Source organism: Vanacampus margaritifer, chromosome 9, assembly GCF_051991255.1.
Source record: "Vanacampus margaritifer isolate UIUO_Vmar chromosome 9, RoL_Vmar_1.0, whole genome shotgun sequence".
Taxonomy (NCBI): domain Eukaryota; kingdom Metazoa; phylum Chordata; class Actinopteri; order Syngnathiformes; family Syngnathidae; genus Vanacampus; species Vanacampus margaritifer.
The window spans coordinates 24043295-24069738 of record NC_135440.1 but is presented as its reverse complement, the minus strand read 5'-3'; the positions used below and the strand labels follow the sequence as shown (position 1 = coordinate 24069738).

The window sequence follows — 26444 nt, the reverse complement described above, 5'->3', positions numbered from 1 at the left end:
GACTAATCACAGCTGAATTTGATTATGAAAAAAAAAAACAAAGCCAAATGCTGCTTTATTGTCACGATCATGTACAATTGAGGCGCTTGTGGTAAAACGTTCGAAGTTTGATGGTAGTGAGAGACACTGTCCTGGAATCCAGCGAAGATGCTTGTCGCTATATACTGTATTTACAATCATTTACAAGCATGCCGCGCGTGGCCAAATGTTTATCTTCAGCACTTGATTTGTGAGAAGAACACACGATGGTTGTGTATTGACTCTTGTGGTGGATTCCAAGCTTATAGTACAGATGTGACGATTAGAAAAACAAAACAAAAATAAACCAAAGTCATTAAGGTGGTATGGCTCTGCAACAGCAGGACAGTGTTTCTCAGTACTTGTCCTGTGAGAGAGAAACAAGAGGGATGCGCACAAGTATTACACACAGCCACAATTCAAAATAAGAATTAAATAAATTATAATAATTCGGAAATGGTGCCCATTGTCAAAGATATCAACTGTACAAGCAATATTATTAAATGTCATACAAAACATTCTTAAAGTGTAAGTCAGCCTTATTTATTTTTTTACAATGATATGTTACATGTGACCTCACTAGTCTAAACATGACATTCTGATTTATATTATATTTGTGGAATATGAGTTATGAAGCAAAATCCAGCTGTTTTTATCCATCGTAAGGGGCGGCCATTTTGCCACTTGTTGTCGACTGAAGATGACATCACAGTTGCTCAGGCAACAACCAATCACAGCTCACCTGTTTCTGAAGCTACGCTGTGATTGAATGTTACATGAGACCTGGGCAACAGTGATGTCATCTTCAGGCGACAGCAAGTGGCAAAATGGCCGCCCCCTGAGATGGATAAAAACGGCTGGACTTTGCTGCTTAAGTTATATTCCAATGCAATATTAACCAGAATGCCATATTTAGACTAGTTATAGATAATAGAACATATTATTGTCACAAAAAAAACAAAAACAATTCTAAATTGTAGTTGGAGGTTCCAATGTACATTAACTCATTCACTGCCATTGACGGCTATAGACGTCAAAAATTCATTTGAACTATTTCTATTAGTTTAACATTTTTTTCCACTTTTGTTAACAAGAGTATGAAAACCTAGATTTTTTTTATTATACATTTAGAACAAATATAAAATTTGTGATTAATCTTGAGTTACCTAATCATGCGATTAATTACAATTCATTTTTTAATAATCTTTTCTTTTTTAATCATGTCAGGCGATTAAATCTTTTTATTATAATTAATTGCATGACTTCAATAGTTAACTCACAATTAATCAAAAATGTTATATCTGTTCTAAATGTACAATATTTTTTTCTAGGTTTTCATACTCTTGTTAACAAAAGTGAAGAAAAAAAAAGTTAAACTAATAGAAATAGTACAAATAATTTTTTGACGTCTATAGCCGTCAATGGCAGTGAATGAGTTAACTCTCTTTGACTTCAACTTGTGCAATCTCCCGCCACTTACCTTGCTTTCATATTCTACGCTCTGTTGGGTTCCGCCCTCGTTATATGCTGCCCGTCTCCTTTAGTTTGCCCACCAAGTCCTCCACCGTCTCCACTTTGATGCCAGCCTGCCTCTGCGGAGGCTCGTCCACCCGCAATACTTCCAGACGGGACGTCAGATCCACGCCCAAATCCGACGGTTTCATGTTGGCTATTTTCTTCTTCTTGGCTTTCTGGAGGAAAGAACAACACAAAGGCACCAGATATTTAAAGAAGATGATATTACAAATATACACACACACACAAGAATGCCAGCGCAATAATGTTAATAGGACTCAGATTTGGATATTCTGTAACTTTCGTACTAGAGTCCGTCTGTTTGTGTTGTTTGGCAAGAAGGAGTGAGCATATAAGATCGCTAAGTTAGCTTCTCATGCTAGTTAGCTAACCACATGATCAAAAGCGTAGAGTTAGACATTAGATGCTAGTGTGGGCCATTTCTAGGTCCCTACCATGATATTAGGCAGGGTGGCGTAGCGAGGTGTGTTGAGTCGGAGGTCTGCCGTGACAACGGCGGGCGTGTTGATCTTGACGGTCTCCAGGCCGCCGTCGATCTCGCGCACCACTTTCATTTTGTCGCCTTCCAGTGTCACTTCTGAAGCAAAGGTGCCCTGCAAAAAAAAAAGAAAGCTACGTTTAAAACACTAGATATCTATTACATGATGATGTCACAATTCACCGAAATGATAAAAGTTACATTTTTCCGTTATTTTCACACTTGAGTGACATTTAGGAATGTCGAAATGTTAATAAAACTGTAAAAAAAACAAAAAAAAAACGGTAACTTCTTTATAGACTTACTACTCGTGTTGTGATACAAAATTATTTCTGGCTGCTTGTCTCCAACTTTCAGTTCAATTTATTTTTGTTAAAATTACAGCATAAAAAACAATACTAATACTGTGGTAAGTAAATAGGAATAATGTTAATAGCCTCAAAATGTGGAAATATTTGTTGAGTCCGTCCTGCTGTGCGCTTATGTGAGTCAACGGCTTTGCCTGTAACAGTCATAGTGCGCCATCAGCTGGCCAATGTGTGAACTTCATCCCAATATGGCCATAAAACCTTTGAACTGTTCTGTGCTGGTTTGTGCAGGATCACTGCGGTTCTTTCAGCTCATGTTGATGAGTTTGCTTGGACTCAAGGCAGTGGTTATCACAGATTTTACACCAAGTATGACCTCAAGAGATACATGTAGTGCTTATAAGAAAATAAACAAAAAGTGGACTTAATTAAAAGATTGAATCCAAATGTATTGTACATTAAAGTTAAATGCAACAATTTTAAACAGCAAATTTATTGTACATTGTTTTAAAAAGGTTTAAGCCACTGTAACCTGGTGCACAGTTTAAAAATTCAATCCAGCGATGCTTTCGTTATCAATAAAAGGAAGCCGCATAGCATATTTTAAGAATCACTTGGTTAGGATACGCCACACATTTACTTTAACTAAAAGCAAAATTGTGAGTTCTGACCTGAGGCCAGTCCAGTAGGGCTGCTGTCATTTGTCCCGTTTGATTGCAGTCATCATCGATGGCCTGTTAAATTCAAATAAAATGTGATAGAGCAGCAAGTGGTAGCGGGAACGCATTTCTGTTGTTTTTTTTTTACCTGTTTCCCAAGAATTACAAGCTGGGCCTCCTCCTTCTTGGCCAATGCAGCCATGATCTTGGAGACCTGCAGCGGGCCCAAGTTTTCGTAGTCCTTGCCAGACACCTCCACGTGAATGCCGCGGTCGGCTCCCATGGCGAGGGCGGTGCGGATGGTCTCCTGAGAAGGGATAGATGTTGTAGATTTGGAAAGAGATTGGGTTGGCCGTTTAAATCAATTAGTTATTATTATTATTAAGTATAATAGTATTATAAGTCTTTTACAGAAGGTCAGCCAGTTTCTCTTGAAGAAAAACTGATCAAATAAAAAATTATAAAAACAATAACTCACAATTAGGCTCATTTAAGTTGTATTTAATGGGATGTTTTCATCTTCAATAAGCTGAATGGTCTCATTTAGTGCTTCATAGTATGGCATATTTTAAGACGGCATGCACCACCTGTGCCTGTTGTGGTCCACAGCTCACTGCCACGACCTCCTTGATGAGCTTCTTCTCCTTCAGCCTGACCGCCTCCTCCATGGCGATCTCGCAGAAGGGGTTCATCGAGTGCTTCACGCCATCGGTCACCACGCCAGTCTTGTCCGGCTTCACCCGGATCTGAGGGTGGCGAGCAAAGGAAAACGGGCAGAAGAGTCACAGTGAAGAGTGTCAGCCAATAAACACCATACAGCGAATCAATATATCTGTGAAATGATCCAAAACAATTAACTTATGAGGCAAAAATCACCATTAAATCAGTATACAGTGTCTCGTGAGATTTTTCTAATATAGATTAGGCTGGACCAGATAATATTGCTTGATTTGGCCCTTTCCACTTGTGTCTTGGGCTAATTATCACATTTCATCTCATTGCAATAAGAAAAAGCGCAGGTGGCAATCAATTTTAGGTTACACAACATAACATACTAGTCTAATTGAGTAACCTATACAGTTAACTAAATACAAATCTCTTAGGAAACATTATACTGTATTCACCGCAATGTATCCTGTTAAGTTATTCGTCCAATTAAATGTCTGCTTTCCAACATATGCCACATTTTGTGCAACGCTCGCTTTTAGCATGCGGGCGCTAGCTAGTAGAACACAAAGTCAAGCGCCCAAACGCCTTCAGAAAAATAATTCAAAATATTATATGACTAAATCTATTATTTACCTTAACTGCGTAGTCAATGACACGCTTGACACCTACGAGAACTCGACCAGACATGGTAGGTGAAACGTTGGGAAGAAGTTGTGAACAGCGGACGTAACCGAGTCACCGCCAGTGAACCTTCACCCAAGAGGAGTCGGAGTTATTTTAGGGTAACATCAGGAAGAAAAGTGGGGGGCCGCCTACTGATTCGACCAATGAAAAGCGGCCATTCGCATTTAACTCGGCGCTTATTGGCTGAGCTCACCTTGCGCTTTTGCTAACTTTAACAAAGTGAAATCAAGCCGTATTCTGTCAACGTAAACGTAATACAAAGACTTATTTTATCACCTGCAGTGAATTCCCACAATTGTTTAAAATTTCCGAATGGTGGAAAAACTGCTCGGGGATGTCTCCTAAGACGTACCGTGTGAGAAAACGAAACGAATAAAGGTTCCTTTTATGTGTGGCAAAGTTCATTGCGATTAAAATGATTATTTACACTGTAAATAATATTAATTGCCCATTATTCATGCCTGTATATTCTTTAGAAAACTGGTTTTATATGTTACAGTGATTAAAAAAAATAAAGAGTTTAAAAAATAATGAATTAACAAGTTTTCCTGTTTTTGTTGGCAAAGGGCGCCTGTACAACTTGCATATTGTATAGTTGTGTAATATACAGTATTAAACTGTTATATGGATGTTTAATTGTATTATATTATTATATATGCGTTTTGGACGCTTTACTGTTGCGTTCTGGGATGTTGTGAAACCATGTCATAGTTAGTATGAGGTTGTAGCCTCCTGTGAAGCAGACTTTTGTGATGGAATAAAACTGAATTGAATCCATCCATGCATTCATTATCTGAACCGCTTTTCCATTTAGACAAAACAAAGAACAAACTCATGTCATGATGAGTCATGACCCACCAAAAAGTACATTTGCTTCCATTTAATTAAAAAAAATACAACTATTTGAATTTAAAAAATATATAATTATGTATATAAACATACAAAAACAAACAAACAAAACAAAAACACTAGTTGGCAAAATGACAACAAATCCAGTTGACTTGATTTGCTGTACAGTACAGGTGATGCCTTCAGGTATTGCGGTACATCGTGCGACTTTCTGGCGAACTGAAACATTAAAAGTTAGCTTCGAGCTGCAAAAAGCTTTGATGTTGCGTTTAGTTGTGCAATACCGCAACTCGGAAGTTTGGGAATCAATTCGTAATACATCGCTGAATGGTTTACATTGTTGCTAGACGTTACAGTTTGGACATTCCAGGTCATTTAGTTGCCGCGGGGTGTACAAATTACCATTGGGATAAACCGCTTAGTTGAAATTAACGGCGTTGGAGTCACTTCAGCTATCCCAGCTGCAACGACCGCCCCGCCGGCCTCCATTTTGCCTCCAAAGCCGAGCTACGACTCACGTGTCCTGGGCTGTCTCCTCTCACATGACCCGAGTGTTTGTTCCCGTGATCAAGCACTTCCATCTCCATCCGTAGCACCGAAGATCCTTTTTTTTTTTTTTTTTTTTAAATTCCGACCCTGATGGATATGCTCGAACAGAGTCTGGACAACGCCAGGTAAAACCGTGACACAAAAATTGCTAACCTACACAAGCTTAGCACGACATGCTAATAATCCTTTCCCGAATAAAGAAGAAGGTCTTACTTTAGAAAGTTGAGTTTGTATCTTTTTACACTTGGTTGCCGAGGGAACTTTGTTGCATTGCGTGGCAAATAGACGAGTGTTTATAACACAAACCGGATGTTTATTGGAAACAAATGACGTAAAAACAGGCTAGCAAAGTTAGCTTAGGCTAGCTTTTAAAACTAAACTGGTCAGGTACCAATTTATATTCTGAATCCATTTCAGTTGGAATCTCACCATAGCTAAGATAAGTTAAAGTAGATTTTTTTCCTGCGATAAATTAACCTCAAAATCAGGATTCTTAGCGTTAACGATATTATGTTGTGTTTATCCGCAGCCAAGATAAACAAGACGAGGAGGTGCAAGCATCTGACGGTAAGTTTCACACAGCGCCACATTATACGACTAAGTTGTAACAATGCACATGACGTTGGACTTCCAGGGAAGCGTCGTTGCACCTGAATTTGCATTCTCCTCAAAAGTTTCCAGTCACTTAAGTTCATAGAGGACAGGTGAAATCATCTTTATTAATCAAGTACACGAAATTTGACCTCTGCTTTTGACCCATCTTTGCGAAAACGCACTGTTCGTGGCACACGCTAGAGGAGGGGGCTGCTTAGCCCCACCAGAGCAGTTCGGGTAGTCTGTGTCTTGCTCAAGGACACCGAAGCAGGTGACGATCTTAACCGCTTGGCCGCGGCCCAATGAACCATCAAATAATTGATTTGGCACTTTTCTTGATTGTCAGAACAAGTCATCACCTGCATCTTAATAAACAAACAGTTTGCAACGAGTTATGTAACTCATCCGGTGAAATGCTTCCCATCTTCTGTTGTGCCAATGCTGAGTATGTTTTTTTGCTACCATGACAACTGAGGGTGCAATTGAGGTATTAATACAAGTGACCAAACAAACTAGTTTTTAGGAGCAAACTATTGGCTTACCATATTTTCTTTGGGCTTGAGCTGTGAGCAAATAAAATAAAATACAATGACAATGAAGCATGAAATCATGATACACAAATGTTAATTGTTTTTACACTAAGTTTTTATAAAGTACAATACTGGAACGTGCTATTTTCTTTAAAAAAAAAAGTGTTGCAATTTTGTTTGTTTGTGTTTTATTGCATCTGGAACAGATTCATGGCATTTCCATTTATTTCAGTGTGCAAACATGATTTGAGATGTGAATGTTTTGAGTTACGTGCATAGTCACAGAGCAAAATGAACTTTTTAGTCAAAGCATATCTGTATTTTTCACCGGTGGAGGCAACACTTCATCACCAAGCCTTTGAATCACACTTTGTTAGGTATATCACTAAAGTTTTACTTTGTTCGTACACTTGATGGGTTGGCTAACACTATCGAAACAAACTATTGTGTGAACACATTTAAAAAGTCAACTTTACTTATGTTCCCTTTAAAGAAGAAATGAAAGTTTTCATTTTTGAGTGATGGGAGGGAAATCACATGGTCTGAAGACAGGCAACTGGGTCTACTGCGCAAGCTTGTGGGTGGCGGTGTTATGGTTTGTAGTCATTTAGTTACCTAGACAAATACTAAATGAGCAGTTTTGCTCCCCATCAATCTATGTTTGTTTTTTGTTTTGTTTTGTATTTACCTCCTGGGCAGATGCGTCAAAGTTCAGCGTGACTCCTCCACTTGCGTTGATAAAGGCCATTATGACCCCAGGGCGTTATTTGTATCTTTTTACCCTCTCCTTGTTGTAGTTGTTAAACAAAAAGCAATCTAACTAAAATGTCCTTCCCTTAGACGGAACCGGAGACGAGCAGACAGCCGTCACCATACAGCAAGCCGCGGCGTTTGGGGATCACAACATACAATACCAGTTACATACTGACGGGGGACAGGTGAGTCAAGGCTGAACATAGAGTGGCCCTTTTGAGTTTGAACACAGATTTTTTTCTGCTATAAATCAAAAATAATCTATTTCTGGGTCATCATAAAATGTATGCTAACTTAACTTTACGTAACGTTTTTTTAAATTTTTTTAATATCTACTTTTTTTTTTTAAAACCGCTAAGCCCTACATCATTTTAATATCGATGAATTCATTCTGGAAAATTAATGTGGCATTTGAGATCCGGTCATCCATGTGGACTTGTTTTGGTGTAAACATGGGGTGAGAGAGAGAGCGTGAGCAACATCATGTGATTTCGGGCCGGGCTGGGATTGGCACGAGGCCGCTGTCACATGTCAGTCAGGGGAGGGTGAGAGTCACATGATGCGGGGCTACAAATTGGGTTTCCCTTGGAGCAAACAAGACCATTTTCTCATTTGGCAAAATCCAGTTTGGAGCATTATTGTGCTAGGCTGCTAAGATATGATCAACAAATCTACCAGCCAGGTATATGCACTGTAAAACAGAACACGTATTTATTTTTTTAAATCTTTTTTTTCCTTCTTCTTCTCATCGTTACAGGTGACGTACCGTGTGGTCCAGGTCACTGACCAGAACCTTGAGGGACGGGACGACGCTGGCGGTGCGGTGAGCGTCGTCTCTGCGGCGGCCTTCAGCGGTGCTCCTCAGGCTGTTGCTCAGGTACCAATTAAACAGATACTTTGATTAAATAATAGAGGTGGTGGAAATTCAGACATTGTTAAGTAACCATTATCAATATTGCAGCCCTCGATTTATCCTTCTTATACACAAGTTATGCTGGATTAATTTTGATTATTTGGAGTGAATTTGGGGGGGGGGGGGGTGGCGTTTTTGTCATCATTTTCAGTTTAGGTCAGGTAGTAATTCACCTTTTTGACAACCAGAACTATCCTGGCGCCTGCTTTTATCAAACATGAAATATTGTAGTCTACTGGGCCTTTTCTGTTGAGGATTCATTGTTATTGTAGTGGCTTCCCTTGGCCTTCAGGGGGCGTTACTCACCTGTGTTTTTGACAGCTATTTTATGAGTTACCCCTGCACAGGCAAATGCAGTCGATGATGTAAGCAAAGTTGAAATGGGTATGTAAAATAGTTGATTTTAATGATAAAATATTAATCCAGTTTTTAATTTATTTATAATTTATTTAAAACAATGTATTAACTATTCCACAAAACAATGTCAAATAATAGTTATTTATATTGTATTTTGACCTAACCAATATTAGAAAAAAAATCGGCAAACAAACAAAAATACCAAATATTACAGGACTCTTAATAATCAAAATTCTTGGTGAAACAGATTTTAAAAATCCTGAGCGTTATTATCTTTGTCAAGGCAAAATGTGCTGTGTTTAACCTCTCATTAGATTGTGGAAGTGTACATTATGATGTTGCGAGTGTGTGTATAGCCAAAGAGGCACTTTAATTTAAAGTGCTTTACCCTTGGACGTTCATCCGAGAAAGGACTTGCGGAAATGGGAAAATGGATTTCTAGTGACCTTGAATGCAGCACGAGGTACGCGACCTCACCGGCCACTTTGATAAGTACCCCCAAACATCTAGTTAAGGCCCTCTTGTAATTGCTGTTTATTGTTTGACTAAATGATTGGCATTTTGGGGGGCAGCGCTCTCGAAAACTCAACAGTACTTAAGTAACACCAGTTCCATCCATTGACATGAAATTGGTTGGACATGTCTATCATAACAAGACACACAAAAAAGTCTGAACAGGAAGTTGGTCATTTTGGTTTAAAGCAGGGTTTATAATTTAGGAATCCAGCCAAATTGGCCCCACTCGGAAACAGGAACATAACACAGATGGGTGAAGCTAAAATTAACCAAGTATTTTTTTTTGCCCACTTCATTTAATGTGAACATGGTGTCAAGGTTGGATGATCATTTTGAGCATTGGCCATAAAAGGCGAGCGATAGGAAAAAAAATCAGCAAAATGGTTGGGTTATCAACAACGACCGGAGATATAACAGGTGAAATGCACTGTTTTCATGATGTATGTTGATTATATTGTACTTTTAACTTTTAAAATAGGTCAGTTTGACCCGCCACATAACACGGGGGGTTAATGACTTGTCAAGCTAGCAAAGCGGCGCGGATGGTAAAACGTTTGTCTGCCGTGGATGACGTTTGAATTGCAAAAAAATCGAATTAACTTTTGGGTTTAAACCAGATTTGTTCGACAGGAACAGTGCTTATTTTAGCTTAGCACACTTCCTTTTTTCCACTTTATTGCAGCTGTCAAGCAGCACTTTGCCATGCCTGGGATGGACGGTGGTGGGTGGGGTGGGGTGGTCTCTTTGAGCAGAGACTCGTATTTGGTCTGACAAGAGAGCGAGGCGGGCTTTTTACCTGCCGCCCGCTCACACTTCCCCCGTCCTCCGTCTGTCTCTCTTTTATCTGTCACAGGCGGTGATCCAGAACCCTTTCAGTAATGGAGGAAGCCCGGCAGGGGAGTCGGCGGGTGGGGAAGCGCGCTTCGCCTACTTCCCAGCAGCGGCGGTGAGCGACGGCGCCGTGTCTGTGCAGGCCGCCGCCGCCGACCCTACGCTCACGCAGGGGGGAGGTGAGTAGCAAAAGGGGAGGGGGGCGCTCAATTTGGGGCGAAGCGTACAGACAATACCATAACCAGAAGTAGACCAAAAGTAGATATAATACACTTTTATTAAAAGTTCAGTTCAGTTCATTAGTATTTTTTCCCCTGCCTTCCTTGCGCCACGCCTATGTTTTTATTCTTTAATTCTTTTTTCCATCCTTCATTTGGTGAAATTGGTGCAATCCTTCCTGTCATATTTCTATCAGATGGTCCTTCTTATATTTTCCTTCCTGGCTTCCTTTATCCCTCCTTACTTCTTTCCTCCCTGCCTTTCTTCCCTCAGACTCACTTGTTATCCTTCCTTCCCTTAAAGGGGAAGTCAACCACCCCATTAATTTTTTTTTTTTTTTTTTACAATAATATGTTCTATGTAGCCCCACTAGTTTAAACATGATATTCCGGTTGATATTGTGTTAGTGGAATATGAGTTAAGCAGCAAAATCCAGCCGTTTTTATCCATTTCAGGGGGCGGCCATTTTGCCACTTGCTGTCAAGTGAAAATGACATCACAGTTTTTCAGTCCTCAGGTAACAACCAATCACAGCGCAGCCTAAACCCTGAGCAACATTGATGTCGACAGCGGGTGGCAAAATGGCCGCCGCCTGAGATGGACAAAATGGATGGATTTTGCTTCATAACTCATATTCCAAAAATGTAATATTAATCAGAATGTAATGTTTAGACTAGTGAGGTCACATAAATCATATTATTGTCAAGAAATGTTTACGGTTGACTTCCACTTTAAAGCTGACTTTTGCCTTTCTACCTTAAGTACCTTTCTAATACTGCCTTAGAACCGACTTTCTTTGCTGTTGACCCAAATTATTTTCCTTTTTAGTTTTATTTTGTGTTTTTAAATCAGAATAAGTCACTCTGTGGCGTGTGCGTGTGCGCTACTTTCATCACACAATTCCACAAAAAGTGACAGTTGAGATAATCTGGTGTATCTGTTTCATAAATTATGTAGCGAATTGCATTACATGTGGACAGCACAGGTCATAAATATAACAGACAGACAGTAAAGTACACTGGCAAAAATAGTGTGAAATTACATTTAGCGGAACCTCAAGTCATGCACATAATGCATTTAAGTCTCCTTTTATGTTGTATGAATATGGGTCTCTGTGCTCAAAAAAGTGAATCTTTAAGAAATATTTTTTAGCATGTGCTTTATATATATATATATATATATATATATATATATATATATATATCTCCATGATAACTTGGGGCGGAGTTAGGGCTGGTTGCATGTTGAGCCCAGAGTGGGTGTGAACTACAAAGCCTAGGTGGAGTCCAGCACTTCCTCACCAAGCCCCTGAATTCCATTTGTCAATTGATGTGTTGGATCTATATATGTGATGGATGTGGCAGACGTATCACCATACACAAATACCCTGCACCTCTATGACGACAACCTCACAGAGCAGTTGAGTATGTAAGCTAATCTGCGCATCCAGCAAAACTCAGTCGAGCTTTTCTTAGCTTTTTTTGGCTTTGACATGATAGTGTTTGATGCTCTTAATTCTGTATATGCCCCTTTATTATTTTAGTCTTGTTTACAACTTGTTGAACTACATTACTGACTGAGCGCTGTATGCTTCTGACTTTGAAGGTTCCAACATACAGTAAACCAGTGCTGATTCACGGTTTGGCATCACTTATTCACAATCACACATTTCTTTTTAACTTATCCTCTGTTATTATCACCTGTTTGCTCTTTTTTTTTTTTTGCCAAAGCAACGAAACAGTTGCTTTACCACCATCTTGTGGCATCTTGGTAGCAAGGAAATATGTTGACGTGAATTCAGGAGCTTCATTAGTATAGTGCTTTGTTGAGCTGGTATCTCACTGAGTCTGTGGCGAAGGCTTGCGACGTTGTGTGCATGTAGTGAATGTTGTTTTTTTTTGTCTGGGTTTATTCAAAATTGCAAAGGCATCTGCAAACAGTTATAACGGTCACAAACAGGTTTTCTTGATGCAAAGAAATTTTGAACATGTTAACTCTTTGACTGCCAGACATTTTCAGAAAAGGGATGCCGTGGGTGCCAGCCGATTTAAGCATTTTGACTGATCTTTCAAGGTCCACAGAAAATTATGTGTTTGGACTATGGAAACACACATACTACCAAATGAAAGATTGGACTCTCATCTTCCATCAGAAAAAAAAAGTTTGTTTCTACCTTATTCCGTTTTTCAGTAATCAACAATAGAAAATGGTTAGTTTCACCTCTGTTTGGAAACAAACGTCTTTTAACGTCTTTGGCACTCCTCCATAGGATTTTACTAAACGTTATTTAACGTTTTTGGCAGTCAAAGAGTTAAAAATGCCTTGCTGTATCTCACTGAGCGGCCAATGCTTGCCACTGTGCATGTAGCGAATGTTTTTTTGGGGTCAGGGTTTGTTAAAGGTTGCAAAGATGTTCCCAAACTGTTTTTACTTGTAGCATTTTTTTTTTCCTGTTTAGGAACATCTTTGCCACCTTTAACAAACCCTGACCAAAAACAGCATTCGCTACATGCACAGTCGCAAGCGTTGGCCGCTCAGTGGGATACGGGCTTTAAAATGAGTTGAGATTAATTAGCAAGTTGCCGTGTCAACATCTTGTGGCATCTTTCCGCACTTTTCCAGGGAGGTGACAATTACGCTAGGATTTTCGCTATTCTCGACTGAGCTTTGTCCCTTTTCGCCAGCAAATAGTAGGCTTCTATTGTATCCTACAGACTTAATTCAATTCACTCCACACGCCACGGTGCGTCCCCTCTTTCTTTCAAGTCATAAATTACGAGGGGGCTCTGCCGATCACATGTGATTACTTAACGTCGTATGAGTCCTCCTCGCACGGCTGGCTTAATGCGTCATGTCATCTCGCTGTCGCTGGCATGTCCTCGGGGCTTCTAACCTTGACTTGATATATAAAAATATACCATGGGTTTTCAGTTCAGTTCACCATATAATTCCATAATGGGGTCCTTGGTTTATGATGGAGTTCCGAGCTTCTGATCACGATCCTATGCTCACGCAATTGTAAAGTTAGAATTATAGAACATAAAAATTGATCTGGAAAACACTTCTAGGGAATTCACATGAAACTTTCTTGTCTTCTTGTGTCATGTGACTATGCATTCTTACGCTACTGCAAATAACAAATCAGTTTTTTTTTTTACATCATTTTCCTCTGAAAATAGAACAAGGTTTCTTGCGTAAGTGGCAAAAAACCTCCACATTTATTACTTTTAAAGGATCTGCGGACACCACCTTACTTTGACAGTCAGCAACTATTAAAGTTATAATGACATCGATTTTTTTGTATGAAAAACGTTTTTGTAGAAATTGTATGAACTTATTTGCATAACACACCCAATACAGCAGTAACTAAATGTGTCTTCTTACATTGTGCACTATTTGTAATATTGAAATATCGATAGGGACCGTCATAAACTGAGTTACTTACAATTAACTTACTGAAAAATGTCTGGATATAAAACGACAAAGTGAATAAATCCTTCTTCAATCATATTAACAGGGATGTGATTTTTCCGCTAATTCGTTTTAAAAAAATTAATTTTTTTGTTTTTTTATTATTATTTTTTTTTTGTAGTAGTAGTTCATTGTGTATGCACATGACTCCGACAGATAACATCTTCTGCTATAACAAAGACATTTGTGGTATGCTCTAATATGAGTTACTTTTCATTTGGTCATGATACAATTATTTGTTCATGAAATTTGAACTCTTCAACATTATTTATGTGTTAACTTAGTAATCACATTAGTTAGATATGATGATATTCTCAGTGATAGTTTTTAAAAGCAAAGGCAGTCCAATGTTTTTGAATGTGACTGATTTTGAGTTGACTAAAACTGCCATTTTATATGGGATAGTTCAATATACATTGAAAATTTATGCTGTTGTTTTGTCTATTTCTTTGTCATGTGAGTGCATTGAAAGTACTTAAAAACACGGAAAACCCATGAGCGAGTGCCAGCGGCCCCCAGACCCCCGGCTAAATTTTCAGATAATTTCACTTTGGTCAAATCACATCCCTGTATTAAAGAACTCAGCTTTCAGGATGTCTGTTCATCCTTAAAATACCTGATTTTCCCTAATTAAGGTTTTAATCATGCGTTAAATGGAACTTAATCCTCAAATTGGCGCTTAAAAATGACACTATCCAACATTTGTAATGTGGCGCCATTTTGTGACCCCAAAGTCTCCATTTTAACCGTTAAAAATGTATTGAATTTCAACGTTCTTAAGCTCACAGAACGCCTGTCTTTGAGCACATTGGACTGATTTACGACACTTGGGCACGAGCTGCCCATTGTGTCTCTGATATAGTTTTTTTTTTTTGCCACCGCATGACGGGCACGCACGCACACACACAAGCGCAGAGAGAACAAATGAAAAGTAAGTAACGGCGGCGAGCGCGCCACGTGAATGGATGGGCCTCATTTGTCACAATTGTCGCGTCGAGTCATGTGAGAGGCCGGCTGATGTGTCTTACTTAGCGGTGAACTGTTGCTCAATTGACGGCAGGTTCCCACTTGTATTAAAGGGGAAGTCAACCTTAAATATTTCTTGACAAGAATATGTTATATGTGAGCTCACTAGTCTAAACGTGACATCCTGATTAATATTACATTTGTGGAATATGAGTTATGCAGCAAATTTTGTCAAGTGAAGTGACATCGTTGTTGCTCAGGCAACCACCAATCACAGCTCACCTGTTTTCTGAAGCTCAGCTGTGATTGGTTGTTACCTGAGACCTGAGCAAATGTGATGTCATTTTTACTCGACCGCAAGTGGCAAAATGGCCGCCTTCAAATATTGATAAGAACGGATGGATTTTGTTGCTTAACTCAAACTCAAAATATTAACCAAAATATCGTATTCAGACTAGTGAGACTGCATAGAACATATTATTGTCAAAATATATTTTTTTGGGGGGGTTGACTTCTGCTTAACTCTTTGACTACCAAAAACGTTAAACAACGTTTAGTAAAATCCTATGGAGGAGTGCCAAAGACGTTAAAAGACGTTTTTTTCAAAACAGAGGTGAAACTAACCATTTTCTATTGTTGATTACTGAAAAACGGGTAGAAGGTAGAAACTAACTTTTTTTTCTGATGAAAGATGAGAGTCCAATCTTTCATTTGGTAGTATGTGTGTTTCCATAGTCCAAACACATAATTTTCTGTGGACCTTGAAAGATCAGTCAAAAATGCTTAAATCGGCTGGCACCCACGGGATCCTTTTTCTGAAAACGTCTGGCAGTCAAAGAGTTAAAAAAAAAAAAAGTATGGGTTCCCTTTAAGACACCAGCTTTGAACTTTAAATCCAGATTGGCAGTTCATTTAATAAAAGTTATATGATGACAGGTTTGATTCTAGAACAAATTCATCAATAATTCTCAAGTCCCTGAAACTCCGAAGTCATCCATTATTACAGAATGGATTGCGTTCAACTTTGGAGTCGCAATGGTCTTTGATGCTTTGGTTGGCATGTGGGGCACCCGGTGTCAGTGTGTTTGATGAGGGTGATTTCAAACAAAATACAAAATCTCCCATTAACAGACGACTGCCATGTTCTCCGCAGGCCAGTTCTACGTCATGATGACCCCTCCCGAAGTCATTCAGACGGGCGCCACGCGAAGTATTGCCCCACGCACGCAACCCTTCCCCGTGTGAGTATCACATTCACAAAAACAAAACTCACTCATTCAGGCTGGGTTTTCACTGCAGGTCCAAGTGCACCATTCCCCTTTAATACCATTTCAGCATGTTTACGTTGATGTAACAAATGAAAGCATTTTAGTAACTCCACAAGCGCCAACACTGAAGTAACCACAAATATATGAATAAACCAAATGTTAAAGGTTATATAGTGTTTATGGTAGTTGGCCCAGTCTGACTTTAATGTTCTATAAAGCGTCCTATTTAGAACACGTAGAAAGAATGTAGAAAGCCATTAATGTAGCATGCCCAATTGTATTGGCAGATATTCAACACGTATTAGGTTTTTTATTTTTATTTTTTAATCTCAGTGGAAAAAACCTAATTCGGATCAAAAGATATAACTTTTTTTTCCTGTTTAGGCTATTGGTGCATTTCAATTGTGCCTCCTGAGAGCAAAACAACCAGAATTGTAATGTCACTTGACACACACTAGAAATACAAACACGGCAGAATACGTGAAGGTTATATTACACTGCTGGGATAAAAAAAAATAAAAAATTTAAGGAGCACAACCGTTTATATATTTTTTTTAAGATGAGTCATAATATTTTATTGTATGTGCTGTTAGGCGCGTATAGGTCTATAAAAGCTTCTTATGGCCTATTTCTGGACAGTTTTCTCACTCATACTACTTTTACGCCCAACTGTGTTTCTGCTCTCGTTCTGTCTATGTTGTTTTAGCTCTAGTTTAACCACTCTTAATAATAAAATATATAGAGAATAATAAGTATTTATATGATTATCTATTTGGTAATACATTATAATTGTAAAAGGAGAACCCTTAAAAAATATTATTATTATTTTTTTACAATAATATGTTCTATCCAGCCCCTCTTGTCTAAATATGGTATTCTGGTCAATACTGTGTTAGTGGAATATGAGTTAAGCAGTAAAATCCAGCCATTTATATCCATTTTAGGGGGCGGCCATTTTGCCACTTGCTGTTGACTGAAAAATGACATCATTGTTGCTCAGGTCTCAGGTAACAACAACCAATCACAGTGCTGCTTCAGAAAACAGGTGAGCTGTGATTGGTCGTTGCCGAAGCCCTGAGCAACATTGATGTCATCTTCAGTCGACAGCAAGTGGCAAAATGGCCGCCCCCCTGAGATGGATAAAAACGGCTGGATTTTGCTGCTTAACTCATATTCCATAAATGTAATATTAATCAGAATGTCACGTTGAGACCAGTGAGGTCACATATAACATATTATTGTCAAGAAATGTTTAAGGTTGACTTCCACTTTAACTAATTATACATAATTGTACATTGATGTTTTTGTTTGAATTCTGAGCCAATAAAATGTGACAAATTTTCGAGCGTTCAGTTTTGGGGGTTCCACGGTATATTCATCTAAATGGCGCCATTCTGTTTTGACATACTAAAATGATTTTTTATGCCCAGGCGAGTTGAAATGAGAAGTTTTCTCTCGTCAAGGAACAGCCGCTTACCTCCGCAGCAACCACATGACCGCTTGTCAAATCGAGTTACGTCAATTTTTCCCGTCGCTAGCATTCATCCGGCACTAAAACGTGCTGCTGTTGTTCGGACACAAAAGACGCATTGTCGTGAGTTAGCCACATGACAAACAGGAGACGCAGCATACAACAAATGTTTTTTTACGGGTGTGGTGTTGTTGTTGTGCGCATGATTCCTTCCGCACAGGCGTTTTTTTTCCCGTTATGAGTGTGAACTAATCAACAGTGACATTCCCGTTTGCCAAAGTGAAATAAAAACCTCCCCACCCTATGTGCCGTCCGCAGAGATGAAAACGAGATGCTGCGGCACGAAGGTTTAAACTGGTGAGGAACGCTTTTCACTTTCCCCCTTCCTCCTCCTCTTTTTCCCATCACCACCATCACAGCACATTCCTGTTTGCAGCAAATGAACTAATCAAATTAGATCCCGAGCAGAGAGAAGATGCCTCCTTCCTCCTCCTCTTTCCTCCCTCCCCTGCGCCAATCCCCGGTGATTCTCCTCGCTCTTGATGTGTGAGACGCAGATGTAGCGTTCCCTCAGTGCTGACCCTCATCCATTGTTGTTAGCCCGGCAACTCGTTCCCCGTCAGGAATTAGAAATTAGGTCGCCGCGCTGCGTCTGGAAACATCTCCAGACTCGCCACATTCTCGTTACGCAAGCGGTGGCTATTTTATTTGGGCAGATAATGAAATGATGTATACTCACTGGACACTTTATTAGGTGCACAAGCTGATGAGATTCCGTTAAAAGCCTCGTTCACAAAGCGATCCCACAAAATTGCAGCATTAGAGCCATAACAGAAGACCCAGCAAATTTTAAAAGCAACAGTGTAAAAACAGTATTTTGCATTAACTGAAGGTCTCTCTGGCCTTTTACACAAAACTAAGGGTGCTCTGATAACACTTTTTCCAGTTCTAAGGTTTGAGTTCTTGCTGAATTTTGAAGATTTTCTTTAACATCACTTCTGTTTCACTCAAATGGAACGTTTTTGGAGTAGCCCTTGTCATTACAACATGACATACTAATAGAACGAATCTCATAAAACAAAACAATAAATTAAAAAAAATTTAAAATCAATTGTGTTAACTAAAGCAGTGGTTCTCAACTTTTTGCTAAAAAAACAACACTTCGCTCTCCAAGTTCTATCTTAACTCATTCACTCCCAGCCATTTTCACTGAAGCAGTCCCCTTTTACTGGATTTGGACTGATTTTGCAATGCCCACAGAATATTGTATTCCATTGCAATAAAAACATGGAACCTACCAAAAGAAAGATTAGCGTCTCTTCTTTCATCAGGAAAAAAAAAAGTATATTTCGGATCTGCTTCCGTTTTGCAGCAATTAGCATTAGAATATAGCTAAGTTTAATCATTATTCACAAATCTATTTAAAACACTGGGGAATAGAGCCTTTTTGCAACATGGCCCTGGTTGATCTCTTATACTTTGCTGCCACCTGCTGGCCGTTTTTGTAATAACTGCCATTGCTTCAAGCATTCTCTTCAGTTTAGGGGCTGCATCAAAGCCTTCTGTATGCGCTAGCATAAAAAAAAAAACACTCATATGCAAAAAAAAAAGATAAAATATTACATACAACGTGTTCTATTTTAGATTCCTTGTGAATAGAAGTAAGTGAAAAAGAATAGAGCATGCACCAGAAATTCGTTCATTCGAGGTATTCCGCGCGAGGTATTCCAGCGCAGGGCTCTTCTTTGGGTTTTAATGCCAATATTCGGTTTGGGTTAGTGACTGCATGTAAACGTACCGACTGTATAACTTTATAGCAGAGACTTTCTTCTCCCACCATGTTGTACTAAAAGCAATTGTCGTGGCGTGTCTCTGCGTGAAAGCGGCCACGAACACAGCAATGTCCCGCTTCGCATGAAAGGCACAGATTGATAAATCCCCTGCTACTTTTTTTTTTAATGAGTAAAAGATAGTTAGTGGTGCTGTGTGAGGAAAATAGGTCATTAATATTTATACGCAACGGTGTTACCAGACCCTTCACGCTTTGCTGCACGGTTGGAAATGGTTTCACTGCCGCGTCTTAATTAACGGAATACCTGAGGGAAGACGCCCAGACGACAGACAGTTGTCTCATTAGCCGGCAGCTCGGGATGCCAGCAGACGGCTCGCTCCGTCGTCACCGTTGTTTTACGGCGCAGTAAAACGGCGTGGCGCGCTCCCCCTGCGGGCCGCACCTGGGAAGCCGAGAAGGTTGTTTGAGCTGAGGGCGGACATTTAGGAAGCCCGATGGAGGCTCCCGCAATTAGAAAAGACATTGTCAAAGATAACAGCCCAGAACAGTTGTTAAGAGCGTCGGGGCTGAGGTGAATGTGAGGGCTCACTGTGTGTGTGTGTTTGTGTGTCAGAGATGGGGTGATATGGTGGTGTGTGAAAAACAAGCGTCTGTGTATGTTTTGTTTCTGTGAAGGAAAATGGATGGGCCGCGAACTCCACGAGATGAAAGGAGGAGAGCGCAGCATAATGAAGGTGGGTAATTAGCTGTGATTGCGGCCTTTTCACTTGTCTGACAGGGCGACACAATACAGGCTCTGTGTTGAAATGGATGTGAGGCTTGACAGCTGTTCGTAAGGTGGCCACTAGAGGCTGCTGTGGAGCTGTCATTGCCTGGCAACCCAAGGAAAAATGACCTCTTCCTGCTTTTTAGTTGAGAGGCGGCGGAGGGACAAAATCAACAACTGGATTGTGACGCTCTCCAAAATCATCCCTGATTGCAACGTCGAAAGCACCAAAACCGGAGCAGTAAGTTGTTGTTGTCATCCGCTCAGTGGCCACTTTACTCTGAGAACATCTTGTTGAAGCCTCGATGTCACACTGAACGGCATGATGAAGGGGGCTCTGTAAATGCCAATTGCAATTGAACCAGGAAATCTATTAAATTATTAAACCGCAAACATGTCTAATGTGCCCCCACTAGTCTAAACACGGTATTCTGATGAACTCATTCACTCACAGCCATTTTCACTGAAGCAACCCCCTTCGCTCCCGGCTGGTTTACTGGATTTTGTGATTTTGCAAGCCCCGCAGTATATTGTGTTCTATTGCCATAAAAACATGGAACCTACCAAAAGAAAAATTTGAGTCTCTTCTTTCATCAGGAAAAAAGTATGTTTGTATCTGTTTCTGTTTTGTAGCAATTAGCATTAGAATTTAGAAGTTTCATCATTATTCTCAAACATGTTTTTAAACATTAGGGGAAAAAAAGCTTTTTGCAACATGGCCCTGATAGATCTCTTATACTCTGCTGCCATCTGCTGGTCTTTTTTATTTTATTTATTTAATTTAATTTATAAATAATAACTACCATTGCTTTAAGCGACCTCTTCAAGTTAGAGGCTGCATCAAAGCCTTCTGTATGCTCTAGCATAAAAGAACAAAAAACGTCTAGATACGTTTTTTGGGACCATGGCACTATTTAAAAGATATTTAGATTTAGATTAGATTAGATTTTATACGTTTCGGGGAGAAAATGAGTTATTGTGATCAGGGCGCAGCCATTTTAGTTGAAATTGACAACAAACTGCCTTCGGGCTAGCATTGCGGGCGTCACATGACCAAACCCAGAAAACAGGTGACGTTTGCAATACGAGCCCAAGGGAAGTTTGTTAATGCGCTTAATTCTTTTTCCAAAAATGCAATATAAATCTGAATAATATGTTAACACTCGTTGGGGACACATACTACAATTTAGCATGAGTCCACTTTTAACTAATTTTCTCCCAAAAACGTATAAATACGTTCTATTTGAAATGTCACCATGCTCCCAAAGACATGTTTTTTATGTTTGTTTTATGCTAGACAGTGGTGTCCAAACTCGGTCCTCGGGGGCCGGTAGTCCCGCAGGTTTTGGATATTTCTCTCCTCCAACACAGCTGAAGCTCATCAGCAAGCTCTGCATAAGCATGATAACGACCTTGTTGATTGGAACAGGTGCGTTGGAGCAGGGAAACCTCAAAAACCTGCAGGACTACCGGCCCTCGAGGACCGAGTTTGGACACCACTGTGCTAGAGCATACAGAAGGCTTTGATGCAGCCTCTCAACTGAAGATAATGTTTGAAGCAATGGTAGTTATGACAAAAATGGCCAGCTGGTGGCACCAGAGTATAAGTGATCAACAACGGCCATGCTGAAAAAAAGCTCTTTCCCCACTGTTTTCTGAATAATGATGAAACTTAGCTAAATTCTAATGCTAATTGCTGCAAATGAGTTAATGGATCAAATTTTGCCATTCAGCCCCTTGCTAGAGAACAGCAAGCTGTGCAAAAAGTACTGAAACACTGAAAAGTTGGATATGTGTATTCAAAAGTTTAAAATGTCAAATTAAGTTCATCTGTAAAAGTTATAGTTCAATTTGAAATTCCACTAACCTTAAGCGAGCAGTGTATAATGGAAAATTGACTTTTTGTTAGTATACAAATAAGTTGGGTCTGTGGAGTGCCTCTCTACCTATCAAGTGTGAAATTACACAACTAAGTAAATCCTATTGTTAAATTAGCCAGTGGCAACTGTGCACATGCACCATTCATTTGCAGTCTGGACGCAAGAGTGAGGTTTGTCGAGTGGGGTTTGTTCATGTGATGTTTGTAAGGTTGAGCCCAAAGGCACTGTGATGTCATTTTCAGCAGACAGCAAGTGGCAAAATGCCCCCAAGCTGGATAGAAACAGGTGGATTTTGCGGCTGAATTCAGATTCCACAAAGAATACCGTCTTTAGACTAGTGGGGATCCAGAGAACATATTGTTGTAAAGATTTTTTTTTTTTACCTGACTCCCCTTTAAACTTGCAGTTAACCAATCAGGGTAAAAACAAAACAATCTGACTGTTTTGGAAGGCTATAACTCCCAGCTATTAACTTTTGTCCTTCCAGAGCAAAGGAGGCATTCTGTCCAAAGCGTGCGACTACATCCGCGATCTAAGACAAGGCAACCAGCGGCTGCAGGATAGCCTGAAGGAAGTGGAGAGGATCCAGGTGGACAACGAGCTGTGCAGGCAGCAGGTAGGGAAACGCCGGCCAGGAAATGGCTTTTAGGGACATTTCGGAGGCTTTTCCAATTTACTTCCAAAATGAAATATATTGTTTGTAATTAGTTGATGTCATTTGAAAGTAATTAACAAAATTACTGTCTCTGAATTGAGGTACTTTCACCAAAACAACAGCAAAATTGTAACGTCAATAAACCGATGAAAGTACAACGCATCTTGAATGATAATTCCTTAATTAGAGCTACTTTTTTGTTTTTTGTTTTTTGTTTTTGCTACAGAAGAGGATTAGTATGGAAGACCAAAACTGCCCAAATTCTAAATAAATAAATAAATAAACAAATGACTAAAAGTTAAAAAATGGATACAAAATCTATATTTCGAAAATTTAATTAAAAAAATCTATATATAAATGGAAATAAAAACAAAAAAAAATCTATATATACATAAATAAATATTTTGTATTTAATTTTTGAGTTATATTTTTTCTATATCCGTTTTTATTTTCACTTTTAGTCATATATTTATTTATTTAGTCATTTATTTATTTAGAATTTTGGCAGTTTTGGTCCATACTGCCAGGACAAATACATATATATTGTTATTTATGCTATTTATTTTTTGTCATTTATTTATTTAGAATTTTGGCAGTTTTAGTCCTCCATAGATTAGGGCCAGTGAAGAGGGAAAAACATTTTTGGCAGGATTCTCACTTTATTCTCAGAATTCTCATTTTAAAATCAGAATTTTGACTTTTTAAGTCTGACTTTGAAGTCAGAATTCTCACTTTAAAGTCATAATTTTCACACAAAAGTCAGAATTCTGACTTTAAAGTGAGAATCCTGCCAAACTTTTTTCTCTCTCGCTCCACTGGCCCTAATCGTCTTCCGTAGAATGCTTAAACCCGTAGGTTAAAAGAAAAATAAAGTATGAATGGGTTAAACTTGCTTAGTATTTCCCCAAGGGGGTGCAAAGATGAAACCTGTTAAATAGACACATTTGCCTTAGCGGCCTCCTTCAAGTCTCCCGGCACCGAGAGTAAAATCCACCGTCTCCCCCGTGTGCATCTTCACTTCTTCTCCGAGTGGATCCCAGAGTGGTTTTGGAGGTTAGCTCCTCAATTGCAACCTTCCGAACGATCAAAGTGCTCGCTTACTACCTGCGAGAGGCGGCGGGAGTGAAAACAGACAGGCAGCCAACTTGCATGCTGATCTCCTCCCTGAGTATTGAGTGTGACTGTACACCACATCCACCCCCCCCCCCCCCCCCATACACACACACACACCTCAGAAAGCTCAACATGATCTCTTGGGCTCCTTCTCGGGGGGGTGAGCTGGCACCCAGCAGAGTTGACGCACCGCATCATTCGATAATCCTCTTGGTTATGGTTTTGACTTTTGTGGCCCACTGTGTTCTAATCTCGGTTTACGTCATTGGACAAAGGTGTCGAGACACATGAAAGGAATAGATAGAATGAAATGTGAAAAATTACTCACCTTTAATAATCCCCATTTTCTTTGATATTTTCTTGTGTAAAAACAGCACAGGTTGGCAGCAAACACTTCTTTGAAAAAGATGCCTAGTGAGATTGCTTCAAACTGTTTACTGACACTATAGTTGAACGTATACCGTAAAAAATGTTGCATATTTAACCAAAACATATAACTTTTTCTTATGAAAGTTCGGTATTTTAACGCTAACACACAATTGGAATCACTCGACTGTCTGATGAAATTAGCATAAATAATGCTGTAGTAAGAACCCTTTAAACAACTGATATTTGAACACAAATGGTGCAACACTTTTTACAAAGTGTATAACAAGGCCCACTGGCGGATATTATTTCTAGAGATGGGAAAATGAAGCCTCATGAAGCTTCATGAAGCACTTTTACTATTTTTTTTTTACTCCTCTAGATGGTGCTCTTGGTTCCACTTTAAAGGCTAGTGCAATGAAAATGTATTACATTTCCACTGCCTTTTTAAACCAATAGTGCCATCTAGAGGAGTCAAAAAATATCACAAGTGCTTCATGAGGCTTCATTTTCCCATCTCTAATTATTTCTGCTTAGTGAAAACGAGTAACATTACTAGAACCGTTTTCATATCAAAGCCAAAACCTCAGCAGAGCTGCAGTGTTGTTAGCAAACATTAGCAGCATTCTCTGGAATGTCCGCTAACAAGCAGGCTAACCTTAGCTCTTCCCTGACATACAAAGATCTTAGTCTCTCAGTCAAGAGACATACATATGTCCTTGACACCAATAACTACTTTACTTTTAGGCAGAGCTTTGGCGACCTCTTGTGGCATCTTTTGGTATAACAGAAGGAGAACACAAATACGCCAAGACACAAAAAATAAGTTTGTTTTTCAGCGAATAGCATTCATTCATAGTAACATCTCAACACCTCTTTGGGTCATCAGTACGGCACTAATGTTAGTTGTTCTACGCAGAGGATAAAGAGTATATGGCTGTAAGTACTGTTACAGTATATTCTATGCCTGCATGTTGTTGCTGAACCATTTGTGTTCAATCCGTTGCTGAAAAAAGTACTGCAACATAGATGATAATAAGCATTAGCATTAAGCTAATGGGGCATTTCTTTAGGCAGCGGTTTTGAATACACAAAGGGAATAAAATCAAATCACTCCTAACCAAATCCCTCTTCTTTTTCTGCCTTGCCGGTCAAGATTGAGGAACTGAAGAACGAGAACGCCTTGCTGAGAGCGCAGCTCCAGCAGCACGGCATCGAGATGGTGGGGGAGACGTCGCCGCAGTAGCGACGAAGGAACCACCCCCGCCGCGTTGCTTCGGAAAACAAACCAAGGACTTGTGAAGAATCACGCGTAGCGAACTCACCGGTGCTACCGTCCTCACGGCCTCATCTAGGCCGCGCTCGACTGCTGAACGCCGCCGCCTCACTCAAGGACGATGATATTTAATTTCATTAAGTCTGCCCCTCCTCCCCCCTCCCCAACCTGCTCGGATGATCATCATCATTATCGTTACTTTTGGACTATTAGTTGATGCTTCTGACTTCTTTATCTATGTCCCTTTTTTTAGCTGCTTTAATTTATTAGTCTGCTTGCTGACAGGTTGTGGAACGGAGAGCAGTTACATGGGCGAGACATCCAAAAGACGCTAGCTTTGACGCAAGCCTTTTTCTGGTGGGGGGGACCCAGTGTGCAATTGTGACGCTCGACGGGGGAGAATACTTGAAATGTTGGGCATTTTGCTGAAGAATTCCACAGTGGCCGACACGCAAGGAAAATGAGACGTAAGCATAGGAAGTGTGGTCCTCCAAATCGCCTACCCCAGGGACAAATCAGCTCGCCTTCGCTCAGATGATAGCTGTTTTCTCGTGTGATGAAAATAACTGCATGTCGATTTTTTTCAAAACTTTTTTTTTATTATTATTATTTTTTGAACATCTCCACTGATCTATTCTCATCAGGACCCCCTGAGCCAACGCCGGAGCGATGGATGCTTTCTGCCGCCGCAGAATGTGAAGTCGAGGCAAATAATGCAAATGCTACACAGACATTTGCTAATTTGCTCATCATCAAAAGGTCATATTGTGGCTGATCCACCCCCCTCCCCCTCCTCCCAACCCACTACCCTCAATTCTTCTTTTGAAATGGTAAAATGAAGAAGATGAACTTCCCCCTACTCGATCTGTAGCAGCCTCACTGTCTCTCAGGTTAGATTGTAAGACATCTTTTCTATCTACAAATGGTTAAAAATAAACATTTACCTAGCTATTATCA

The 26444-nt window shown here is 39.7% G+C and overlaps 2 protein-coding genes across 6 annotated transcripts; one reads left to right on the top strand and one right to left on the bottom strand.

Moving 5' to 3' along the window:
* Positions 1-39: 39 nt before the first annotated feature.
* Positions 40-5738, bottom strand: etfb (electron transfer flavoprotein subunit beta). 2 transcript variants are annotated; one of them, XM_077574891.1, is made up of 7 exons: positions 5604-5738; positions 3587-3745; positions 3148-3306; positions 3012-3074; positions 1989-2147; positions 1499-1709; positions 40-385 (listed from the first exon to the last, which is right to left on the bottom strand). In XM_077574891.1, exons 1-6 carry the CDS (start codon positions 5688-5690, stop codon positions 1539-1541), a joined length of 798 nt encoding a protein of 265 aa, XP_077431017.1. In that variant the 5' UTR covers positions 5691-5738; the 3' UTR covers positions 40-385; positions 1499-1538. The 2 variants fall into 2 exon arrangements, with proteins under 2 accessions (XP_077431017.1, XP_077431018.1); XM_077574892.1 differs by lacking the exon at positions 5604-5738 and adding an exon at positions 4302-4465.
* usf2l (upstream transcription factor 2, c-fos interacting-like) lies at positions 5474-26444 on the top strand. 4 transcript variants are annotated; one of them, XR_013295238.1, is made up of 12 exons: positions 5474-5875; positions 6280-6317; positions 7715-7812; positions 8385-8504; positions 10267-10423; positions 16054-16141; positions 17958-17996; positions 20107-20165; positions 20344-20438; positions 22565-22693; positions 25368-25954; positions 26132-26444. XR_013295238.1 is itself a non-coding variant. In XM_077574888.1 (11 exons), exons 1-11 carry the CDS (start codon positions 5841-5843, stop codon positions 25455-25457), a joined length of 948 nt encoding a protein of 315 aa, XP_077431014.1. In that variant the 5' UTR covers positions 5474-5840; the 3' UTR covers positions 25458-26444. The 4 variants fall into 4 exon arrangements, 3 of the variants coding, with proteins under 3 accessions (XP_077431014.1, XP_077431015.1, XP_077431016.1); XM_077574888.1 differs by having other exon boundaries at positions 25368-26444; XM_077574889.1 differs by lacking the exon at positions 17958-17996 and having other exon boundaries at positions 25368-26444.